The sequence below is a fragment of the Cheilinus undulatus genome, linkage group 13 (genome assembly GCF_018320785.1).
Source record: "Cheilinus undulatus linkage group 13, ASM1832078v1, whole genome shotgun sequence".
Lineage (NCBI taxonomy): Eukaryota > Metazoa > Chordata > Actinopteri > Labriformes > Labridae > Cheilinus > Cheilinus undulatus.
In genome coordinates, this window is record NC_054877.1 from 11,534,266 (window position 1) to 11,555,732 (window position 21,467).

The window sequence follows — 21,467 nt, forward strand, 5'->3', positions numbered from 1 at the left end:
CGCAAAAAACTGAAGGAAGAATTTGAGGTTATTGAAGGTTGTGCATTGTGTTGATACCTGCTTTAATGCTGCTTATAAAAATAAAGAAAGGTGACTTTGGCGTGTTGTGTCCACATGACTCCTGTGGAGAACAGCACACCGTCAGGTGACAAAAGCACCCGACACATTCATAAATCCTAATTATGGCTGTCATTGAGAACTGTCTGTCAAAATGTTCTTGACCAAACTAGAACACATGAAGGAGTGTTATTTCGATGGCTGCATAATTTGTAAAATCAAAGCTGGGCTGACTGGTTTGTATCAGATGTGATGTGTTAAATATCAGTGTGATAATAATCAAAGTATGACAGAAGCATGTCATAGTTCACTCATTTATTTTGTTTTTTTTTACAAACAGTAAATGGCACATTTTCATAAATAATAGTTTAAGCCTATAATCCGACTCTCTCCTTAAATATATATTTTTAGATATAACAATTTTAGCTGTTCTCCTTGTAAAAGTAGCTTTAAAACATGATGGCAAACGACTTAAAAACCGACAGAGACAGAAGGATTGAAACAAGCATGCCACCTGCATATCAAACTCTGGAGAACTGTTGACACATTTGCATCAGTAACATCTACTGGAGATCGAAGAACAATATCATTGCACTTTTTTTCATGAAATTGAACAACACCCATGCCTCTCATATCAAAAACTTAACATGTGCAAACACCTCTCAAAAATATATGTACAAGTATTTACAGTCTGAAGTTGGTCTGAAGAAGCTTGAGTCTTCAAGTCCCTAATTTGTTTCTATTTGAAGTCATGCTGTAGATAAAGCTCAAGGTGACATGCAGGGAGCTGATAGCTTTTCATTTAGCTTTGTCTTGTAATACTTTGGTTTAACTTTAAGTAAGAAGCAGGCATGACACTGATGATAATGTATCTGAGAAATGATTGTCTTGCAGGTAATGAGTCCATTAAGCAGATTTAGTCCCATGAACAGGTTTGTGATGTTGGTTTAGGCTGGCTCCCATTTTAATGAAAGAACGATTCCCACTGGTTCTTCGGCGTAAAGCTGTAATGTAAACACACATAGGTTAATTCTATTTTTTCTTTCCCCAGTCTTAAAAAAACTGCCAAGAATGCAGAAAGATATCCCAGATATATCCCTAACTTGTCTGTAGGCATGCTCAAAATGTAAACTCAATACAGCTAGACATGTATCAGGTTTGCCTATTTCTTTTCCCCTGCTTCCTCCCATGACATTTATTCTGGAGATGGTGCCTGTGACCGTTCTCTGGGTGTTGGCCAGACCTCCGGCTGATTGCTCCTTTGATATATGGAGGCTGATAGCAGCACAGACCAGCATTAAAGGAGGGAGGGGGTTCTAAAATAACCCACCTCGCCCACCCTTAACATACCCCAGCACGCTGTGGTCGGTATTTCCCTCGATTTCAGGACAGGCTGTACGGTGTGGATCAATTATCCAGACCTGGGTGGTTCAGCTCATTAAAAATAGAATTGATTGGTTGTGTGGAAGCAGCTTGAAGAGATGAGCAGCTGTGCTTTATGTAATACTTTGTATGGAGGGAATATGATGTGTGAGGATCAGCTAACATTTCTTGGACTGGCTCTCAGCAGGAATTTAAAGACGAGAAACATGACTTGGCAGAAGGGAAAATGAGCTGGGCAGGGTGATTGATAGTAATCATATAGCTGTATCGTAAATTCTGTGCTTCAGGATCCAAGATGTCAAAAACTGGTTTATTATTCATTTTTTAAGTGTCTGTACATATTAAAATATGAAATGCTATTCTTACAGCAGCCATCAGCAGTGTAACAGAAGAGATCAAATATAGAAATACCTCTAAAACAGCCATACTAAATTCTAATTCTTTCTGAAAACAAGATAAACAGTTCCAGTACAAAGAACATGAGTAAAATAAGTTATTAGGGTAGAGGAACATACATTATGCACCCCAGTCTTTCAAGGTGTCAGTCCTTAAAGATGAATGCATGCATCTTAAGTGCAACCAAGGTCCACATGATGCAGGGATTCAGTTCAGAGTAACAGAGGAAGGGAGTGTAGTTTATATAGATGGACCTAAGAGGGTCTCCAACAAAGGAAGAGATACATGGTTTCTTTACTTGTATGCTATTTTATTTAGAGATGCACAATATTATTGATATTGGCAGATCAAAGCTTAGTAAGTTTATTATCTTTAAGCTACATTGGCTAGCTGAATGTATGAATATGTCTGTGAAGTTAAAAGAAGAACAAACAGAACTACTTTAGCTTAAATGTTTTTGCTTCATCTTCATTCTGTAATTTTAAAAGCATGTATGAGAGTCAACGTTTAAGGTCTGAGTCATCACTAGTTGCACTTTTTGCACCTGAGAATAATGTTTTGTGTTATTCTTATCTTTAAAAAATGGACTTTCCCCTTGTGGGACTAATAAAGGAATATCTTTTCTTATCTCATTTATAACACTTTCTTAGGGAACCAGCCTGCTGGTTGCTGAAGTTGCCATAAACATGTAGAAATGGTATTCCATAAAAAAGAGACATATTTCTGCTGTCTTTGGACTTTTAAAAATATATTTTTGTGCTTTAACTTTTATTCAAGGACATAATCAGAAATGAACTGTCAGAAATTAAAAATTACATGGGGCACTGGGACATAACCACCAGGCTACATTTGCCCCATAACGTGCCATGATCTGTGGGACTTGTAGACAAAGGGTGTTTTAGCAGTGTGCTGTTTAATATTTTGTCTAAAACAGGCTCAGTAGCAGAAGCCAAAATGCTTTAAATAATTATGTGGAATACATCATTTTACTGAGAGACTTTTTGGCTTTTGTAACTCATTAAGAAGCTGCAGCAGTCATTTTAACTCCTCACAATAGCTGTAATGCATCTTTTTGAACAGAAAACAGAGAAATTACTCCTTTCAATGATCCATCTTTAGAGTGAGACTTTATAAAGGAAGTGGGTGTATCCACAGTAAAGTCATCCAGTGTTTTGTGAAATGTGCTTCTGAAACTTTGAGTTTAAAAATCCAGCCACCAACTTTTGATTTTACTGCAGCAAAACAAGATGATGTTGGAAAGGAGACTGGATAATCGTTGCTTCATCTCTGTGTTGATTAAGGGGCCACCTTGGTTGGAGCTGTTTCAATAATTCAAGCGTCACTCTACAGTAATATTGTACTTTACGGGCTGTTTTACTCTGAACCTGTGGTTTTCTTCTAGGCTAGCCTCAGAAAGTGGGCGTAGTTTGGACATTTAGAACAGAACATACAACAACAGCAACACTCTTTTGTCCTCATTAACAGAAGCCCAGGTTTCACATACTCTTTTTTTTTGCATTTTGTCATGCTTAACAGGTGACACACATAAAACTTTTTCTTTTGTTAATAACTGGCAGGTGGCTACCAGTGTCCAGCTGCATCAATGCTACCTTCTGTGTTGAATGGTGAATACACTTGCTTGCTACTCTATGTGCACAATGTTATTGTAGCATAGACTTTATCACCACCAACTACCCAGACACATGTGCTTCCATGACCCATGACCTATTGAAGCAACTCTGCAACTCATTGGTGGTCCCAAAACACCAGTTGGGAAACATTGCTCTAAATGGGGTGTTTCTATACAAAATGAACATCATTCTCTGTAAAAAGTACCTAAAGCTGTTCACCTATAACAATAACTCAAAAATGGGGTAGGCTCATTCCCCTCTGACTAAAAAAAATAATAATAAAAAAAAGTCAGTCTTTTATCACCTGAGGGAGTCGCCCCCTGCTGTTAGTTATAAATACTGTAGGTTAGCCTCAGTGGCCTCACTTTTGAAACTAGATGCTTCCTCAACTTCTGAGGCACAGCATCTGCAGTGACATAATCAACTTGTTTTTGTGTGTTACAGTCAAAATCTCCAAAATACATAATCAAATATGATCTAAGACAAGGGAAATCTTCTGCTGGGGTGGATTTAATGTTTTTTTTATGTGTTAAAGTTCCTTTGGTGAATTTTACTGTAATTTTATTCTGCTTGTGATCCCACTTGACTTGCTGTGAGACTGTATATTTGGGTCTTGGTACCCCTGACCCTTTGCACCTTTAAGGACCCAAAACTGTGACAAGCCAGCATCTCGCATTGGGGTGATTTAATGTCCCGTGTCTCTTTCTGCACACTAAAGCGTGTATGTGGACAGAGGAGGACATTTCTCTGTATGTCAGAGATTAGTTGCAGTGGTTTGACATTACAAACCGACCTGGACGAAGTTGAGGGAAGGCAGTTAAGTCAATGAGAACTCTTACCTTAATGTCAGATGTCACGGCCAACGTCTGCTATCATTGACTTCGGCCTGGAAGTGAATGAGATTAAAGTTGAGCCACAGGTAAACATAAATATTTTGCTTGGTCATGAAGCCCATATTAGGCTGTGCTTTCTGTTGCCAAAACACATCCATGTTGCTGCAGAAGCTGCTCGAACTTCATGTTAAAGAAGGAAGCTGCAGACATACATTCATTATGATAATGTTTTCTTGATTTTAGAATAAATTAGATTAGCATAAAGAAATAAGGTTGAACAACATGTAGGAGACTTGTGCAGCCATGAGATTTAATCAGATAATAAGATATCTAAACATCTCAACTGTGCTAATGCTTCAGTAGAAGAAACAAAAAAATGTGAAATGAGATCACCTTTCTTTGGGCTGTGTTGAGTTGTTCTGATTCTGCTCTTGCTCCAGCCTGTGAGTTAGAGAGACAAATATAAATCAATAAAACTTAGAAACATGGAAAATAGCTTGCAAAAAGGGCTGATTTCTCAAGACTGAAAATATAATACAATGAAAATCTCACCTCTCCCTCTGTGCCCTTATCTTCTCTTCATCATACCTTAAAAAAAGAAAGAAATCTCTAACTGATGTGTCACTGCATCAACATATTTCCCACCAGCTGCACAAAGAAGCTTAAAAGTTCACACAGAGAGGGCCAAAGATTATTTTTGCTGTTAGAGTTTGGCCCTGTTTGCTGTGTTGAAGTTTTCACTGCAGTGCCTCCCAAAACCTGAGGTTTTGAGACTCACTCTGCTAAAAATACTGAATCCTAAATTCTGCCTCCTACACTTCGCTTCACAGTCTAAATGATACCAAAATAAGTTGATGCTAATTCCAAAGCCTCATTTGTCTTATTCTGCAGAGGATTTAGCTGTCAGGTTTTTTAGTATTAGGTTTCAGCTGCTTAGTATTTGTTAGAAGTGACAGAAAGTCTACAGAGTTAAGCAGAAGAGTTACATTGATTAAAACCAGTAATCCTGCACAGTTTTTTTTAAATTCACTGCCCAACATCATCAAACATATATAGAGAGACTACGTGAAGACAATGACTGAAACCCTGTTCAGTTCAAGTTGAAATATGCTTAAGTGCTGCGAGCATTCTTTAAGGTCTGATTATGGTAATCATGCTGCACATGCAGTAACAGGAGCTGTGGAGTGTCTCAGCACTGACACCTGGTGGCTCAGAGTACTTACTGCAACACACACTCAGGTATCTGCACATGCTCCATGGGGATGATCTGGCTGAGTTCATCCAGGGTGTGAATGTAACGGATCTTATCCAGGAACTTCACACTGAAATAAACACAGACAAAGTGCAAATTATTCAAACAGACCACACCGTCTGAAAAAAAGCTACGTCTCTAGTACGTCTGTACAGCTCTTCTAATTACAGAAAACCTATATTGTATGATTTCCTTACCTTGATTACACTTTATAAAACAGACTCTATTGTTAAAATCTTTTCTTTTTAGTCTGTTTACACTAGCAGTGACCCAAAAGAAGGATTTAGGTAACTCAATCTGACTGGTCAAAGCCTTAATGCCACTAATTGTGGAAATGTCTTTTTCCCCCGCTTTTGAATGATTTTAATTTTCAACACAAGAAATCACCACATGATAAATTATGAGTCCTCTAGACTTGAATAAAACTTTATTCTATGACTTGATCCATCCATTTTTTCACTTTTCAATCTCAATTTAATTATCATCTTAGTCACTAATGCCAACATTAGAGTGCTGTCTTCTCTCAAACATGGTTAGTACTGCTAATCTTTCACATACACCCATGTATGCTACCCCTGTGCAAAAATACATGCTTCAACACAACTGTATATGCAGATGCTGTATAATAAAGCTATGTGAAATTATACCAGCACTTTAAATAAGCAGGCCAGGGCAATATGTACAGTTTGCCTCTATATTCATGTGTAATACATCAGCACCTCAGCACTATAGCACTTTACCATCTTTCTTATGCACTTTAAATTTAATGGTCACTTTATTCCTGGTCAGTATTAAGCATAGTCATATAGCCACCTTCTGTATTGTGGGTCTTTACATACTCATGGTCAGTCTAGACCTGCCCCCTTTATAAAGCGTTTTGAGATAACTTTGGTTGTGAATTGGTACTGAACAAAGATTGATCGACATATTGACTATGGCAGCCTTATAATGACATCACTTATGCCTGTTTCAGAAAAGGCCCATAGCGCTATGATCTATGAAACAATGAAGTTTGCCAGCTTTGCCTATTTTAATAACCTTCCACTTGTATACCTTTTTATAATGATCTGCTTAATTCTTTCCTTGTGTAACCATGATACAGGATTTGAGTTTTGAAGTACTATACTACCTTTGTTACTTTTATGATTATAAAATAATGCTAATAAAAGCAACAATAATATCTGCAACATCTTATTTCTGCAGCAGGTGGCAAAAAAGGCTCAGATAGGTTTCAGCTCTCAGCTTGACAATGTTGGTGTAATTTGCCCCTAGGATAAACTTATTGGAGAACGGTGGTAGGCCATGTTACTTCTTGTTGAGCGGTAGAGAACAGTTGTTGACACAACTTGCATTTTACATTCTTGAGATCATCTTTACTATTCATAATGCTCACACACTTTTGGAGCTTTTGTTTCCTGACAGTGTAAGCAATTGGGAAACTAAATTGATTTTTGACTAGCTCGGATGTATGTGCTTAACTGGCCCTGCAAAATGATGAAGTTCACCTTGAATGTATTCACACAAACACTAAGAAGACTGATTAAAGCACTGAGTTACTTTCAGATTTGAATTAAAATACAAATAAGTTGATATTTACACCATGATAGGCTTTGAGCCATGATTTGTTTGGAGAAAATGAGAAAATTGAAGTATAATTAGACTTTTAAAACCGTGATGTAGCTGAAATGGAATGATCCTTGTTTCATAGGCAGGTATTCAACTGTGAAATTGGAAGCCAAATAAGTTTCTTACAAACAAATTGTCAAATATTTAACTTTTTGGGGTCAGAAATGCTCCCAGCCAACATATCACCAAGTTAACACACTGATGCTCTTTAATTCACACTGAGTGTATCCTTACCTGATGAAAGGTCTTGAAATGGCCAGAACGGTCCGTATAAACCATGTTGGGTGAGCGATGATGAGACACTTGAGATTCTTCCTCAGTCTGCAGATGACATCAGATTTGCAGGATTATTTCTTCTCCTCACAACCAGCTTCAGCAACATTACTTTAGCATTGTTACTCGTTTTCAATCACTGAACTATACTGATGTCTTCTCTTTTTTTCTTACTTTCTGTCAATCATCTGGTAGCATCTCTTCAGCCAGCTGATGCCAGGCATCTTCCTGCGAGGAGTCGCCCCATTCAGGTAAATAATCATGTAATCTTCTGCCACCAGCAGCTCCAGGCTGCTCACAACATATCTGAGGACAGAACAATGACATAGAAATGAAATAACACTCTAAAGGAAAAATGAATGTTTAGAAGGGGTCTACTACAGGTGTTTACTTGAGCAGTGAGACTTTTAATCTTTCAGAAATATCTTTAAATCTAATATTATCTTTAAAATAATCTTTGTGAATAATGTGCTCAGATCAATCATATTGCAAACAAAAGAACAAAAGAATAAAGCAGAGAAATGTTTTAATGGAAAGCTCTTACAATGCATGCCTGTGTCAAAGATCCACATAAGAAAACAGATCTTACAGGAAGAGATTCTCCATAATGTATGTGTAGTCTTCACAGCTGCTATCAGGAAGGTAGCAGGCTGCAAACACAATGATTGCATTCAGACCTTCACCATAATAACCTGAAAGAGGAAACACGGATAACACACAATCATTATGAAGGCAGCAGATTTAAGCCCAGTTCAGACCAAAGACTCAAGATGAAACGACGAGACGTGCAACTGCTTGCAATGGGATTCTCTGCAAAATTCTCCTGTCAGTTCACATAGCTGCAGCATTGGGGGATGATGTATCATTTACATAGCAATGACTTTCTGTGCTTCAACTTTATGCCTGCCTTGTGGCAGCGTTGAACTTGTAGCATATGAGAACAGTGATAGAGAGATACCTGCTATGGATTCAATTCTGCTGCCGTCAAAAAAGTGATAACAAAATAGGTACAAGAGGATCCAGACATTAAGTCATTCATGAGTGCTTCAACTGAATACCTAAGAAGCTTATGCCATTTATGACAAGAGGCTGAGGGCAGAGATATTCCATCTTTTCAGTTTTCCAGGGTTATTCCCAAGGCAGTTTTTTAAAAATTCAACAGCATGCTGTTGAAACTGATAGAATAATACGAATAGCCCTGCAACTGTACCCCCCAGTGTTCTAAGATAGTCTCAATCTTTGTCAGCTGTCTTAAGAGTATGACACAAGCAAATAGTTAATTGTCATTAATTTAGTTTATACTAGCATGCTTTGTTGTATGAAATGTCCATGATTTAACGAGCAGTCTCAGACAATTTATTTTAGTGTTGTTTTTATGCATGAGTCCTGTCTTATTGAGTTTTATTACTGTGCATGCTTTTTGTTTACTTGTTATGAGTTGGTAGTAGCAGATGTGTCCTTGTTTCCAGCATTAAAATTGTATAATGTTAACGTAAAGCAACATGATTTTACTGATGCATATGATATGCTGCATAAGTAAGCCTGCCTTGCTTTTGTTTCGCTTAACAAGCTCTGATGTCCCTTGATGTTCAAAATCATGCTACAGTTTTTTTTTTTTCTCTCATCTTATTATGTTTATCATAAAGAAATAAAAGATAATATACATTCAGTCCATGCCTTCTTACAAAGAAAATTGACAGTGGCTTCAGGTATACTTTGTAGACCATAACCAACATGCTTTAACCTGATTAAATGTAGAGTAAGGCTAGCTACGCACTAGATAAATACCAAATCAATAAATCTCCAATTTTACACACAAACACAGACAGAAGGACAGTTTAAAAAGATTGCACACATTTAATGATTCAGTATCTAACTAAAAATACACTCTTTGTTTACTAACCCCCATGTGTGACCACCCTCAGGTAGGGTCTGATAACCTGCATGTCAATCCTCTGCTCCTGATCACCGATGATTACTGTTCTCCAAAGACGACCTGATGAGTCTCTCTCTTCTTCACCTTCACCTGGAAGACGCTTGGCAGTGGCCACAGGAGTGTCGTCTAGACACAAGGTGACAGACGAAAGATTTTAACATACTAATCATTCAGCCAGCCTTCTACATTGTTTTAAAGAAAATAAGACATGAAAAGATGGCACGGATAAGGGGAAGAGAGCTGCTGTAGCTGTACAAATAAGAGAATAAAACTCTGATAGAGAGGCAGAAATTTCTGGGTTTTGCCTTAAAAGACAATGTCAAAGTTATTCTTTCACAACTCTTTACTCTCACGTTTATTTCACATTTCATGAATTTTCATGTTCATAGCAAACAGCTGTTCTTTAAATCAGTGACTACACAGAGGTTATATATAAGGAAAACTGTATTTTGCATAGAACCGCACATTCTGCTCTTTCTGAACTCTGAAGTACAGAGTTAAGCTTGGCTGTTGGAAAATAAGTCTTTAGCATTTAGAAACTATATCTCAATCTCATTTCCTTTCTCAACTATAATCATGCCATTGTTCTCTAATACGGACTTATTATTATTCATCCTTTGTCTGACCTTCCCACTCCAGCTCATTGCCATTGTTGATGAACTCCAGCGAGTCTGTCTCATCGGGAGTCTCAATGTCATCAACGTTGATGTCCAGGTCGTCTGGTGTTTCCAGGAAATCATCAGAGAGCACTGAACCCTCGCTCTGATCCAAGGAGAGGTTCATGTCAGGGGCGACCAGAGTGCGGCGTTTACGCTGGGCAACAGACTCGCCGACGTTTAGGGAGGTTGGAGGATCTGAACCAGCAGAAAAGAAAACAATGAAATCAAATTTTTTGTATAAACTGCATGTCTTTCCCATCACAGAAAGTTAGACTGGCCACTAAAGCACAGTAATACCATGGTCAGCAAATCAGATGTATGAAGAATAGCTGTCTACTGACAAGCTTTCAGCAGGACTTGTCTATAGAGCCAAAACTTGTTATGAATCCGTAGAATACTGTCAAAAGAAAGAGATGATAAAGCAGAACCAACAACACAGATGAGCCAAAGGCTGCTATCAAAGCAAGCTGGGCTCCAAAATACTTAAGCAGTTCCTCAGGATGACTAAGGAAGGTCAACATATCTGTTTGGTATTATTCCAATGTTTTAAGATCCTGGATTTTTTATTTTAGTGAGCTGTAAACCACAATCACAAAGATAAAACATAAAACAGCTTATAAAAAGTTCCCTTTATGTGTAATGAATCTAGAATCAATTAAAGTTTTACTTTTCAAACTGATGGGGGAAGAACTAAACCTTTTCCTTGATATTTGATTTTTTAGATGTACCTGGAAAAGCAACAAAAGTCAACCGCTGTACAATTAAAACATAAAAACTAGAGCTGTCAGCATTAATGCAATAATTAAGGTGCAATAAAGCTTCAAAACTGGTTTATTATAATTTTTAAACATGTATTTTGGGGGGCTTTTTATGCCTTCGTTTAAAGAGAAGAACAGTGGATAGAGTTAGAAACAGGAATGAAAGAGGGGGAGAGATACACAGGAGAGGAGCCACAGTCCAGACTTGAACCTGGGCCACCTGCGTACATGGGGCACGACCATTAATCACAACTTTATTGTCCTTTTCAGCACACTTTAGTTAAGCCACTGAGTATCTCCCTTTAGCCACAGTGATGTAAAATAAGTCCACCACTGCTCTTTAATGTGTCATATCACTTTAAAACCTCACAGACAGCTGAGTGGATGAGTCAGTCATCTGTACCTCATGTCAAATATTTACCTTTTTACTCTTCCTTAGTTTCCTTTCAATTTTCTAAGTTTCCTTTTACAGCTGTAAAGTTCATATCATAATCTTCAATCTAGCCATCTTTCTTTCAAAATAAAAGCAGGTCTTTTACACTTAGTTTAAGATAGTACAGAAATCAAAATCAAACAAAAACAATTTTAGATGAAAAATAGTAAAATCCAAACTGTGACAAAGTACAGATGATTAGTGATTTACTACAGAAATTCTTAGATGAATCACAATCAAAAATGTTTTAGTTTGACAGCCCTTATAAAATCCTTAACCAACAACTAAATAAAACAGGTAGACTAAAGACAATGGGACAATTTTGCCAAGCCAAAAGAATAAAAGAGGAGATGGATAGAAGAGAGAAAGAATTATGTTTTTTTTTTTTTTGAGGTCTCAAAAAGCTGCAGCTAAATCCCAAGAAGTGAATATATCTGTATATCTAAAAGACTTAAAATAAAGACTGTGTATTTACTTTACTCCACTTACTTGTTCTGTTGTCAGTGAGGCCATCTCCATCCTCTGGAAGTGGCCTGCAGAGATAGACAGAAATAAAATGACTGCATTGTTGTCCTAATAATTTAATTATTGTTTTGTGTTTATTATTGCTAGATACATTTGCTAGAAAAAGTATATAAACCCTTTGGGATTTCTTGGATTTCTGCATAAATTGGTCATCAAATGTGTTCCGATCTTCATCTAAGTCACAACAATAGACAAACACACTCTGCTTAAACTAATACTGTGCAAAAAATGATATGTTTTCATGTTTTTATTGAACAAAGCATGTAAACATTCACAGTGCAGGGTGGAAAAAGCATGTGAACCCCTAGGCTAATGACTTCTCCAAGAGCTAATTGGAGCTAGGAGTCGGCCAACCTGGAGTCCAATCAATGTGATGAGATTGGATGTGTTGGTTAAAGCTGCCCTGCCCTATAAAAATCACACACCAGTGTTGAATTTGCTGTTCTCAAGAAGCACTGCCTGATGTGAACCATGCCTGGCACAAAAGAGCTCTCAGAAGACCTACGATCAAGAATTGTTGACTTGCCTGAAGCTGGAAAGGGTTACAAAAGTATCTCTAAAAGTCTTGATGGTCATGTGTCCATGATAAGACAGACTGTCTACAAATGGAGAAAGTTCAGCACTGTTGCTACTCTCCATAGGCGTGGTCGTCCTGTAAAGATGACTACAAGAACAGCGCAGAATACTCAGTGGGGTGAAAAAGAATCCTAGAGTGTCAGCTAAAGACTTACAGAAATCTCTGGCACATGCTAACATTTATGTTGACAAATCTACAATAAGTAAAACATTAAACAAGAATGAAGTTCATGGGAGGACACCACAGAGGAAGCCACTGCTGTCCAAAAAACACATTGCTGCACGTTTGAAGTTTGCAAAAGAGCACCTGGATGTCCCACAGCACTACTGGCAAAATATTCTGTGGACAGATGAAACCAAAATTGAGTTGTTTGGAAGGAACACACAACGCTATGTGTGGAGAAAAAAGGCACAACACACCAACATCAAAACCTCATCCCAACTGTGAAATATGGTAGAGGGGCCATCATGGTTTGGGGCTGCTTTGCTGCCTCAGGGTCTGGATGGATTGCTGTCATTAATGGAAAAATGAATTCCCAAGTTTATCAAGACATTTTGCAGGAAAACTTAAGACCATTTGTCCGCCAACTGAAGCTCAACAGAGGAAGGGTGATGCAACAGGACAACGACCCAAAGCATAGAAGTAAATCAACAACAGAATGGCTTCAACAGAAGAAAATACACCTTCTGGAGTGGCCCAGTCAGAGTCCTGACCTCAGCTCGATTGAGATGCTGTGGCATGACCTCAAGATAACGATTCACACCAGACATCCCAAGAATATTGCCGAACTGAAACAGTTTTGTAAAGAGGAATGGTCCAAAATTCCTCCTGACTGTTGTGCAGGTCTGATCTACATCTACAGGAAACGTTTGGTTGAGGTTATTGCTGCCAACAGAGGGTCAACCAGTCATTAGCCTAGGGGTTCACATACTTTTTCCACCCTGCACTGTGAATGTTTACATGCTTTGTTCAATAAAAACATGAAAACATATCATTTTTGTGCAGTATTAGTTTAAGCAGAGTGTGTTTGTCTATTGTTTTGACTTAGATGAAGATCAGAACACATTTGATGACCAAATTATGCAGAAATCCAAGAAATCCCAAAGGGTTCACATACTTTTTCTAGCAACTGTATATGAATTTACATGTAAAACAAACAGCTGTGACAAAGAAGCTTGAATAAACCATAACATATTAACTATTATTTTAACTATGCCCTTTGTTTCTGAACCGTCACTACTGTGATAAACTGCCATGAGTCCTTTGAAACAATATGTGCTGTTTGAAAAAGCAACACCAGTAATTACCCCCTCCCTCCAAACATTATAATAAGAGGTGAACTGTCTGCACTAAGGGACAAGAAGGTTAGATTACAGTAGAAAGCTCTCACACAAATACTGTACACTGACACAGAAAGACATTAACACAGACATGCATGCATAGACAAACACGCCCTAAAACACCACAAGTACGGGCTAGCTGATGGTGCTGCTGGAGTAATTGCTGTTATTAAGCTGTCACTGGCTTTGTAGAGGCGAGTTAGTGACAGCACCAACGGATATTAAAGAGCGAATTAAACAGCAGCAGGGAGGAGAAAAACAATTTGCAGGGTGAAAGCAATGGTGAACATGTTTCTATAAGGATTTAACTTAAGGCAACTACTTTACTGTTATCTAAAACAGCAAATAGTTTAGATCAAGATAGAAAATTAATGAATGTGATTACTTTTATGTTAAATCTTCTTGCACTGCAGAGTGTTTTTTTTGCCCTTAAAGATTTTCTTAATTATTTTAAAAGCTGTTTCCAGTTGAGCTAAAAGGAAATAATTTTGTTTAATAAATACAAAAATGACTTTCAATAGATTAACATCAAACATTTCCATGTTTAAACTGCTAACCACATACATATTGAATATAATTATGCATTCAGTCATTTGAATAAGAGGTTTACACTTCTTATTTTCACAAACACATTTCCTTGCGCTATCGATTTTTCCCAGGAAAAGAGTCTGGATGGTCAAATCTTTTCCAATTAATGGACACTGTGATGTGTTTGCTTTTTGTCCCTAATTACTAGCTGCTTGTAGGGATATCACAACACCAGAACTTAAAACCTAGGTATGCAAGTATAAATCAAACACTATGGATATTTTTCAACAAAAACAGAAGTCCTTGACACCAGGTATTAGTAATGTCTTATTTTTCATTAGGGAAAAATGAACGCCCACCTTCAAAACTGCACAACTTCACTGGCAACAGCTTGTGCTTAAAAATACGGTTGGCAATTGCAGCTTTGGTACTTTTTAATACTATAATCATCATTAAAGTAACTGATACAACATTGTTTTAGTCAAAGGTGCTGAAGAATCAACCATTCTGATGACCTTTGCTGCTAGTTGTTTACTAGCATGATATAATACAATCACGTAACACATCATGACTACAACTAGGAAAGAACACACCTGCTGCCTTTCAACATTACACGTCTGACTTCCCATCATCGCTGGGTTTGTTACTGCCCACAAATCGGACCAACAGACATCCACAGTCTCTCTCTCTCCTACGCACATGCTGTAAACACATCAGATCACAGATTACCTCGGGAAGTCCTCATCCTGCCACTCGTCCTTAACCTCCATGCTGTCCATGCGTAAAGTGGCTTCTGCTGTACCCATCCTCTGCCAGGGAGGACAGGCGTCAGCTCTCTGTGTTCAACAAAACGAGGACACAAAGTCATTTGGCAGTAAACAAAGAGTTAAAAGCTTGTTAAAAGATGCAGCACGTCGGCTGTCTAAAAAAAGGGACTCCACCCATTTAAATCAACCCCGATGATTTCATCAGGATGGCATGAAATTTGTCCTGAGACAAAGAAGAGGTCCAGACTACGCAGTGAAGGTGTGGAGTTTGAAAGATGTGGGTGTTTGCTTGGCAGGGAGGGTTTAATGACAGATATCTAGATGAATTATGGGAAATGTAGGCTTTAGCGCATTTGCCCTTGAAGAACAGTAGAAATTAAAAGGGCAGCATCAAAGCCATATATGATTCAAAATCAACCATCCTTTAAGAAACACTGTTTGAGAATGCTGTGAATGCATGAATATATAAGATGCAAGTCTTTACAGAATATAAAAAGATTTACAGGCTACCCCCAAAAATAAATAAGCAAGACTGACTTGTTGACTTAAAAAGGCTTTTCCTATACTGTCTTAATCTTATTTCTAAATTTTACCTCTGCCCCTCATTTTTGATTGCCCCCTTGCCCCTTGAAACCAAGTTACAAATGTCAGTAGTTTACATCAGAAAAAGATGATTTGCAATGTCTTAATTCATAAGACAGGTGTGCTGGAGGGCAATGTGTTAAAAAATTCAAAGGAAACCCCAACACACCGTCTAACATGCAAAAATGTTATTTTGCAGCATTCCTGTCCTTAACCTTCATGAGGCAAATAGTTTGTGGCAGGAAATCTTAAACAAGGTGTGGCTACAAACCTGTGCTCAGCTAATCATCATCATAATGATGTCAGATTTAAGTCAGCAAACAAACAACAACAACAAAAAAAAACTTCCTGACTGAGAGAGAAAATATAATGGAGGACTACAAAAAGGCTAAAAGGCAACGTGCAACATGTCTACAATTCATGATGTTTAAAAAGGGGGCTTAAGATCCTGGAAGAGAGTTAACATCAGTCTTAAATACAGTTACCCTGATTTTTGAGAAGTTTATCAAAGTGACCCTGCAAGGTGGGGTGGAGTGGAGTGCGGTAATTTCAACCCACATAGGCAAAGCCTCGCCAGCATATAAGAGCAGTGCAACATCACTAACGCTTTTAAATGTGACCGCGCCCCCGTTTGGAGGGAAAACAAGCCCTAAGCTAGCGATCGATCTGTGACACCAGGAACTATAGTCGTCTGCCTGTCAACAGCTTTTTCACACGTTCACCAACTTATTCACCACATTCAAGTGTTAAGATCAAACACACATAAGGTATGTGACGACATCTCCAGTCACAAGATGGGGCTGGTTGTCCAGTTTAATGGAGGGAGCCTGAAAACACACACTCATGTACATCTATAATTTTGTTTTTTATTGAACGTTTTCTCCTAGGAAGGGGAGGGGCTGGCATTGTTTGGGTGAAGTACCAGGATGAGTTGCTCTTATCCATGTTGTAAAAACAACAAGTAAGCTAACAGAAAGGATCAGTGAGGGAAAAAGCAAAACAATAAAGAAATGAAAGAGACCAACCAGTGCCTGTGCATTATTAATGATGCAAACCATGACATTTCCTCCCACCTAGGGGGGAGGTCAGGATGATATTCTCAAACAGCAAGAGGCTTACTAGATCCACACGTTCCAAACACTGGCTCTGAAAGGGCTTAATGATGAACTACACTCTTTTGAATTGTTATGTTTTTCCAAAGACTGGTGTGTCCCATGCTCTAGACATTTTTGGATAAATAGGAAACACAGGGACTATCAGGCATTTTTTTTTTAACCCAGTGAGTTGTCTTTTGTGCCTGTTCATATGTATTTGATGCAACATTGATCATTAAGAGGTCTTATTTTTAGGGGCCATTCATAGAGACGTTTTTGGAAATACTACGATAAACTAGACTAGAATTATTTGATCTACTGTAGTGTTTTCCTGGTTTAGATTATAATTTATCTCTCTTCCAAAACCTTTAGTCTGACAATTTGACAACATGTATAATAGTTTTGTTGAAAATTGCCTCTCAGGCTTTCGGTTCTCCATCACATTTACTCTTTCAGTCAGGAAGATGATGTTTGTGGTTTGTTTATTAACTTGCTGATTGAGGTCTGACATCATGACAATGATCAGCTGGTTAGAAGTGAACAGCATCTTCCTATTTGAGAATATTGTAAAGAAGCTATTTGCCTGATGATGGTCAAGTGCTGAAATTGGCAAATAAGTGATGTTTTTTTGGCAAATAAGACAATGTGTGGGAGTGTTCTTAAACAAAAGATAGTGGTGAAACCCTGACAATACCTGTCATTTCTACTGCATGCATTTTAAAAAGAAAAAGACTGTTTGAAATCAAAAGGACAATAACGTGTTGTAGAAAAATTAAAATATCAGGTTGTTGTTTTAATCTTTAAATTTTGCAGACAATTTTCAAGGTTCACGGAGATTTCCCTGAACATTTGGTTCAAGGGGCGTGTAGCACATTACCACTCCATTACAAGTAGCGACACATTACTCCAAGACTCAAACGTAAAAACTAAGCAGTAAATGGGCTGAATTTTAGGGGGTGTACTAGGTGTAAGCATTTGTGTTAGAGGGGGGTCTTAGAAGAAAAGACTTCAGCCTATTTAGGAGTGTTGTATTTAATGATTTTTAATTAGTAAAAAAGAAATATAATTGGTTATCAAGCTTATATAAAAATAAATTTTGTATTCAACTGTCGTCTTCTCCTTAATGATCTTTGAGTGCTCTGTTTAAACTGTGTAAACCACTCTTTATGGGGCTCCATATTGAACTTGCATTGATATGTTTTGTTGTTTCAAGTCCAGTTAATTTGTGGAAGTCATACATAAACATCTTTAAAGCACTTAGAAAAGGCCAGTGAGGGTTTTTTTATGCAAATAAAAAAAGCTGTAAGGAGCCAGCTTTAATAAAAGACTCCATTGACGAGCTTTCTGAATCTTTTACAAAAAGTCTACCTTTTTCTGTAGTCATGGGTGCTTTTAGCCCAGGGTAATAATTGCAATGTGATGTCATAATTAATCACAGATTTGTAAAAATATGTCCCAGTGAGACTTCTTTCCAAACATCCTAGGGGAAGGAGATAAAAATAAAACACCCCATTGCTCATACAGTCCCTCAGGGCCATACAAAATAAAATCACAAATGCTGGCAGACCGCAGATAGTGATCTCAACTTCCACATGTTACATAACCAAATCAGAAATGACCGAGTCTCCATATGATGCTGGATGTTTCTCTTTATGGTACAGCTTTGATGTTAAGTTTTACGGTGTCTCGTGTTTCGCCCGGCTGCTGTCAAATAAGATCAGTCACGCATGGAGCGAGCATCATGTGGAAGTCTCGTGTCAGAAATGTGTGTATGGGGGAGGAGTTTCCTTCCTACATCACAGTCCCAACCAGGGTTCATGCTACAGCAGACGTTAGCACAGTCCATTTGTCCACTGGGATGGCACTGATGCGCTACAGCAAAACACAAAAGTGCCTATACTGAAGATAAAAGTAGGCTAAAAGGCACTAGGCCTCAGGCTTTATGCTGCTGGAGCTCCTGTGTTGTGATTTGATTCAAAAAGATAACCAAGCTGCAACACAGTACCAGTGTTTGATGTGGGCCTGATGGGGAACTCCAGAAATGTCACTTGAATAAAGCTGCTCCAGACTTAAAAGACACTGGAGTCACCGTTTGTGTTCTCTTATCCTCTCAAGAATTCTTCCTGTAGTGCTTTGATCACTGAATTAAGAGAGAGAGGGATACTACTCACAGGAAACAGAGGAGAAAAATTCACATGGAAACAGCAGATCAATGCGTGTGTGGTCTGTGCAGATGGCTCAGCTGCTCACACAGTGAACTGATGATTGATGGACTCTAAGTAATGTTGCTGTAGCACGTGTTTGGTGGGGATTTGAGTCCAGATGGCAGAGCTGCATTCATTTCCCAAACACTATCTTGTGAAATTTTCACCTAAAACTACATAATCTCTGAGACTGAACACAAACTCTTAAAAATGCTCCGGGTTTAATAAAAAAAGAAGTCTAATTTGTGTTCTAGTTGTTTTGCTGAATATTTTTCATATTTTTAAAGTCTCATGACATAGCGTGCCAAAATGTCCTCTTGAACAGAACACTGTATTCTTCCTCCTCTGCATCATGGAGTCATTTGCATGGCTTGCAGCTTGGAGATAAGCATAAACGGAGCCACAGATATGAAAAGCAAGATGAAACATCACAATCAAGTCAGTCTTTCTATACTTGTTAGATTACAAACAAGATGTGTAGAGCTTTAGAAGGCCCAGATTTTTGTCTGCACAACAGTTTCTCTTTAATATTTAACACCAATGGCTGAGTGAAAATCGCACTGAAGCAGCTTAAGGTATCATTTAAAAAGAGTGTAAAAGATAAAGATAACTGGCTTAGTTGGAAGTGAATAGCTGAGATTTGAATGAAAGTGACCAAACAAGCTGTAATGTTCCTTAGATTCCTGTTTGAATGTTACAGCATCCAAATCAGATTGCACAATTATATAAAAAAATTGGGAAACTTGGAAATAATCAACCCCTATGTGTAATGCCATTTTTTGTGCTTAGCTTTCTCAGTTTCTTGACTTATCATAGTTCTATTCATGCTATTTTGGAGCCTGTTTCTTTGAATTTCCATCATATCTATAATACGCTTCATTAATGTGTATACTGGAGCATCAAAATTTCCTTGGGTTAACTAAGCTCTATCTTATCCTAATCACAAAAAATGTGACATTTAGCCAGAAAAAGTAGGTTAAGAAGCCATATTTTCTGAACATTATTGAAGTATATTTGTGGAGGGCAGCTACAGCTGTCACGACTGTATTCCTCTCCTTACCGCCAGAGAATATCTCATGAATCATAGAGTGGAGGAAAATTAAATATGAAATCACAAAAGGTCTGATAGAGATTATATACCTATAAAAAAAAGCATTTTCTTATGCTCATACCAGAAAAATCATGGATCATGTGAAGACAGGGTACTCACATAATGTAACCAGGAAGCCTTCCTCTTCACTGAATCGAAGGCTTCCCTACTTTGCTTGTTGCTGCTTCTCTTCCTTCCTGAAATCTGCCTGAGCAGAGTGAGGCTCTGTTTCTGTTGAATGTTTACATCTGCAGGTAGGACACTCGTGTGCTCAGGTTCAAGGCTGCGTGATGACTCTTGCTGCTTCAAAAAGACGATGATGGAGAAATCGCGTCCTCCTGTAGAGAGAACAGTCAGGGAAGTCGGGGTCAGCACATAACGAACGCCATCCTGCTCTCATCTTTTCCCTCTCCTCTGCCAGTCAGATCTGTCGCTGCTTTTTGGACAAAAGATAATCCTCGCCCTGCGCTTTTAGCCCGTCTCATGATGATCACACTGGCTCTCTCTCTCTTTTTCTCCCATTTACTTCTGCTTCTCTCTGCTGATTCCCCCTCTAACCCCCTCCTCCCTCCGCCGACACTAATGCTCCCACCCCAGGCTATAATCCTGCTGTGATGATGTCACCCAAATGGGAGCTATGGTATGGTTGTTATGTAATCACACCTGCCTACCTTCTCTTTGATTCTCTTTGTCTGGATCAGCTGTTTTCTTCCTCTTCAAGTTCAGTCAATTTCGCATCCATGATTTGACAGTATGTTTTTTAATCCTCCTTCAGCCATGAGCTGGAAAAGATGGACGTTTCTACTTCACCGCTGTTCCCTGGCAACAGCATCTTCCTCTCTCACACACGCAGCCTTTCTCTCTCTCTCTCTTGCATTTTCTCACCATCTCTTTTAAGCTCTCTCACTCTTGCTAAAACCCCTCCTCCATGTGAATTTCCCTCCTTTTCTCTTGCTGGATGCTAAAGCCCCCTCCCTCCGTTCTTTTCTCTCTTGCTCTCCTCACAGCTGCACTGAGCTCTGGGCGATGTCAGTGGCTTCTCTCTGACATTGCACTTATCACCCAGTGGGGGCAGACACAGCCTCCTATTCTTCTCCTACCATTGGCTGCTTGGAAGATAAATGCATTGTGGTGTGTTTGGAGTTTTCTATTAATATCACTCCTTGGCATGGCATCGAAATACTGCAACACTGCCCAGACTTGTGACTAAAAGCATTTGTTTTCCCACCAATCTGCTGCAGCTTAAGGTAGATTGCACTTGGTGTTCATGGATGTAGGAACATGGTTTGAAAATGGCTTGACATTTTGTTTAACCTATTTGGGTATCTAGGGATGTTACAAGTACTTTTTGATAATCTAAGAGCTATAGTAAACTGACCATTTTGGGTTAATTTTAAGTTCTTTAACAAACTTGTCACTAGTGAACAGTTTGCAGGAGAAACAGAGTCATGCTTGAAGTCATACAGTCTTGACTTTGATAAAGTGCAGTACGATTAATTATTGAACAGTTCTATATGTGCTGC

At 38.4% G+C, this 21,467-nt stretch overlaps 1 protein-coding gene across 2 annotated transcripts; it reads right to left on the bottom strand.

Moving 5' to 3' along the window:
- Positions 1–357: 357 nt before the first annotated feature.
- Positions 358–20,862, bottom strand: atcayb (ATCAY kinesin light chain interacting caytaxin b). 2 transcript variants are annotated; one of them, XM_041803993.1, is made up of 14 exons: positions 20,616–20,862; positions 20,065–20,282; positions 14,937–15,043; positions 11,727–11,770; positions 10,014–10,241; positions 9,355–9,513; positions 8,041–8,143; positions 7,626–7,757; positions 7,413–7,499; positions 5,524–5,622; positions 4,853–4,888; positions 4,694–4,741; positions 4,307–4,353; positions 358–1,061 (listed from the first exon to the last, which is right to left on the bottom strand). In XM_041803993.1, exons 3-13 carry the CDS (start codon positions 15,011–15,013, stop codon positions 4,314–4,316), a joined length of 1,053 nt encoding a protein of 350 aa, XP_041659927.1. In that variant the 5' UTR covers positions 15,014–15,043; positions 20,065–20,282; positions 20,616–20,862; the 3' UTR covers positions 358–1,061; positions 4,307–4,313. The 2 variants fall into 2 exon arrangements, with proteins under 2 accessions (XP_041659927.1, XP_041659926.1); XM_041803992.1 differs by lacking the exons at positions 14,937–15,043; positions 20,065–20,282; positions 20,616–20,862 and having other exon boundaries at positions 11,727–11,939.
- Positions 20,863–21,467: the final 605 nt, after the last annotated feature.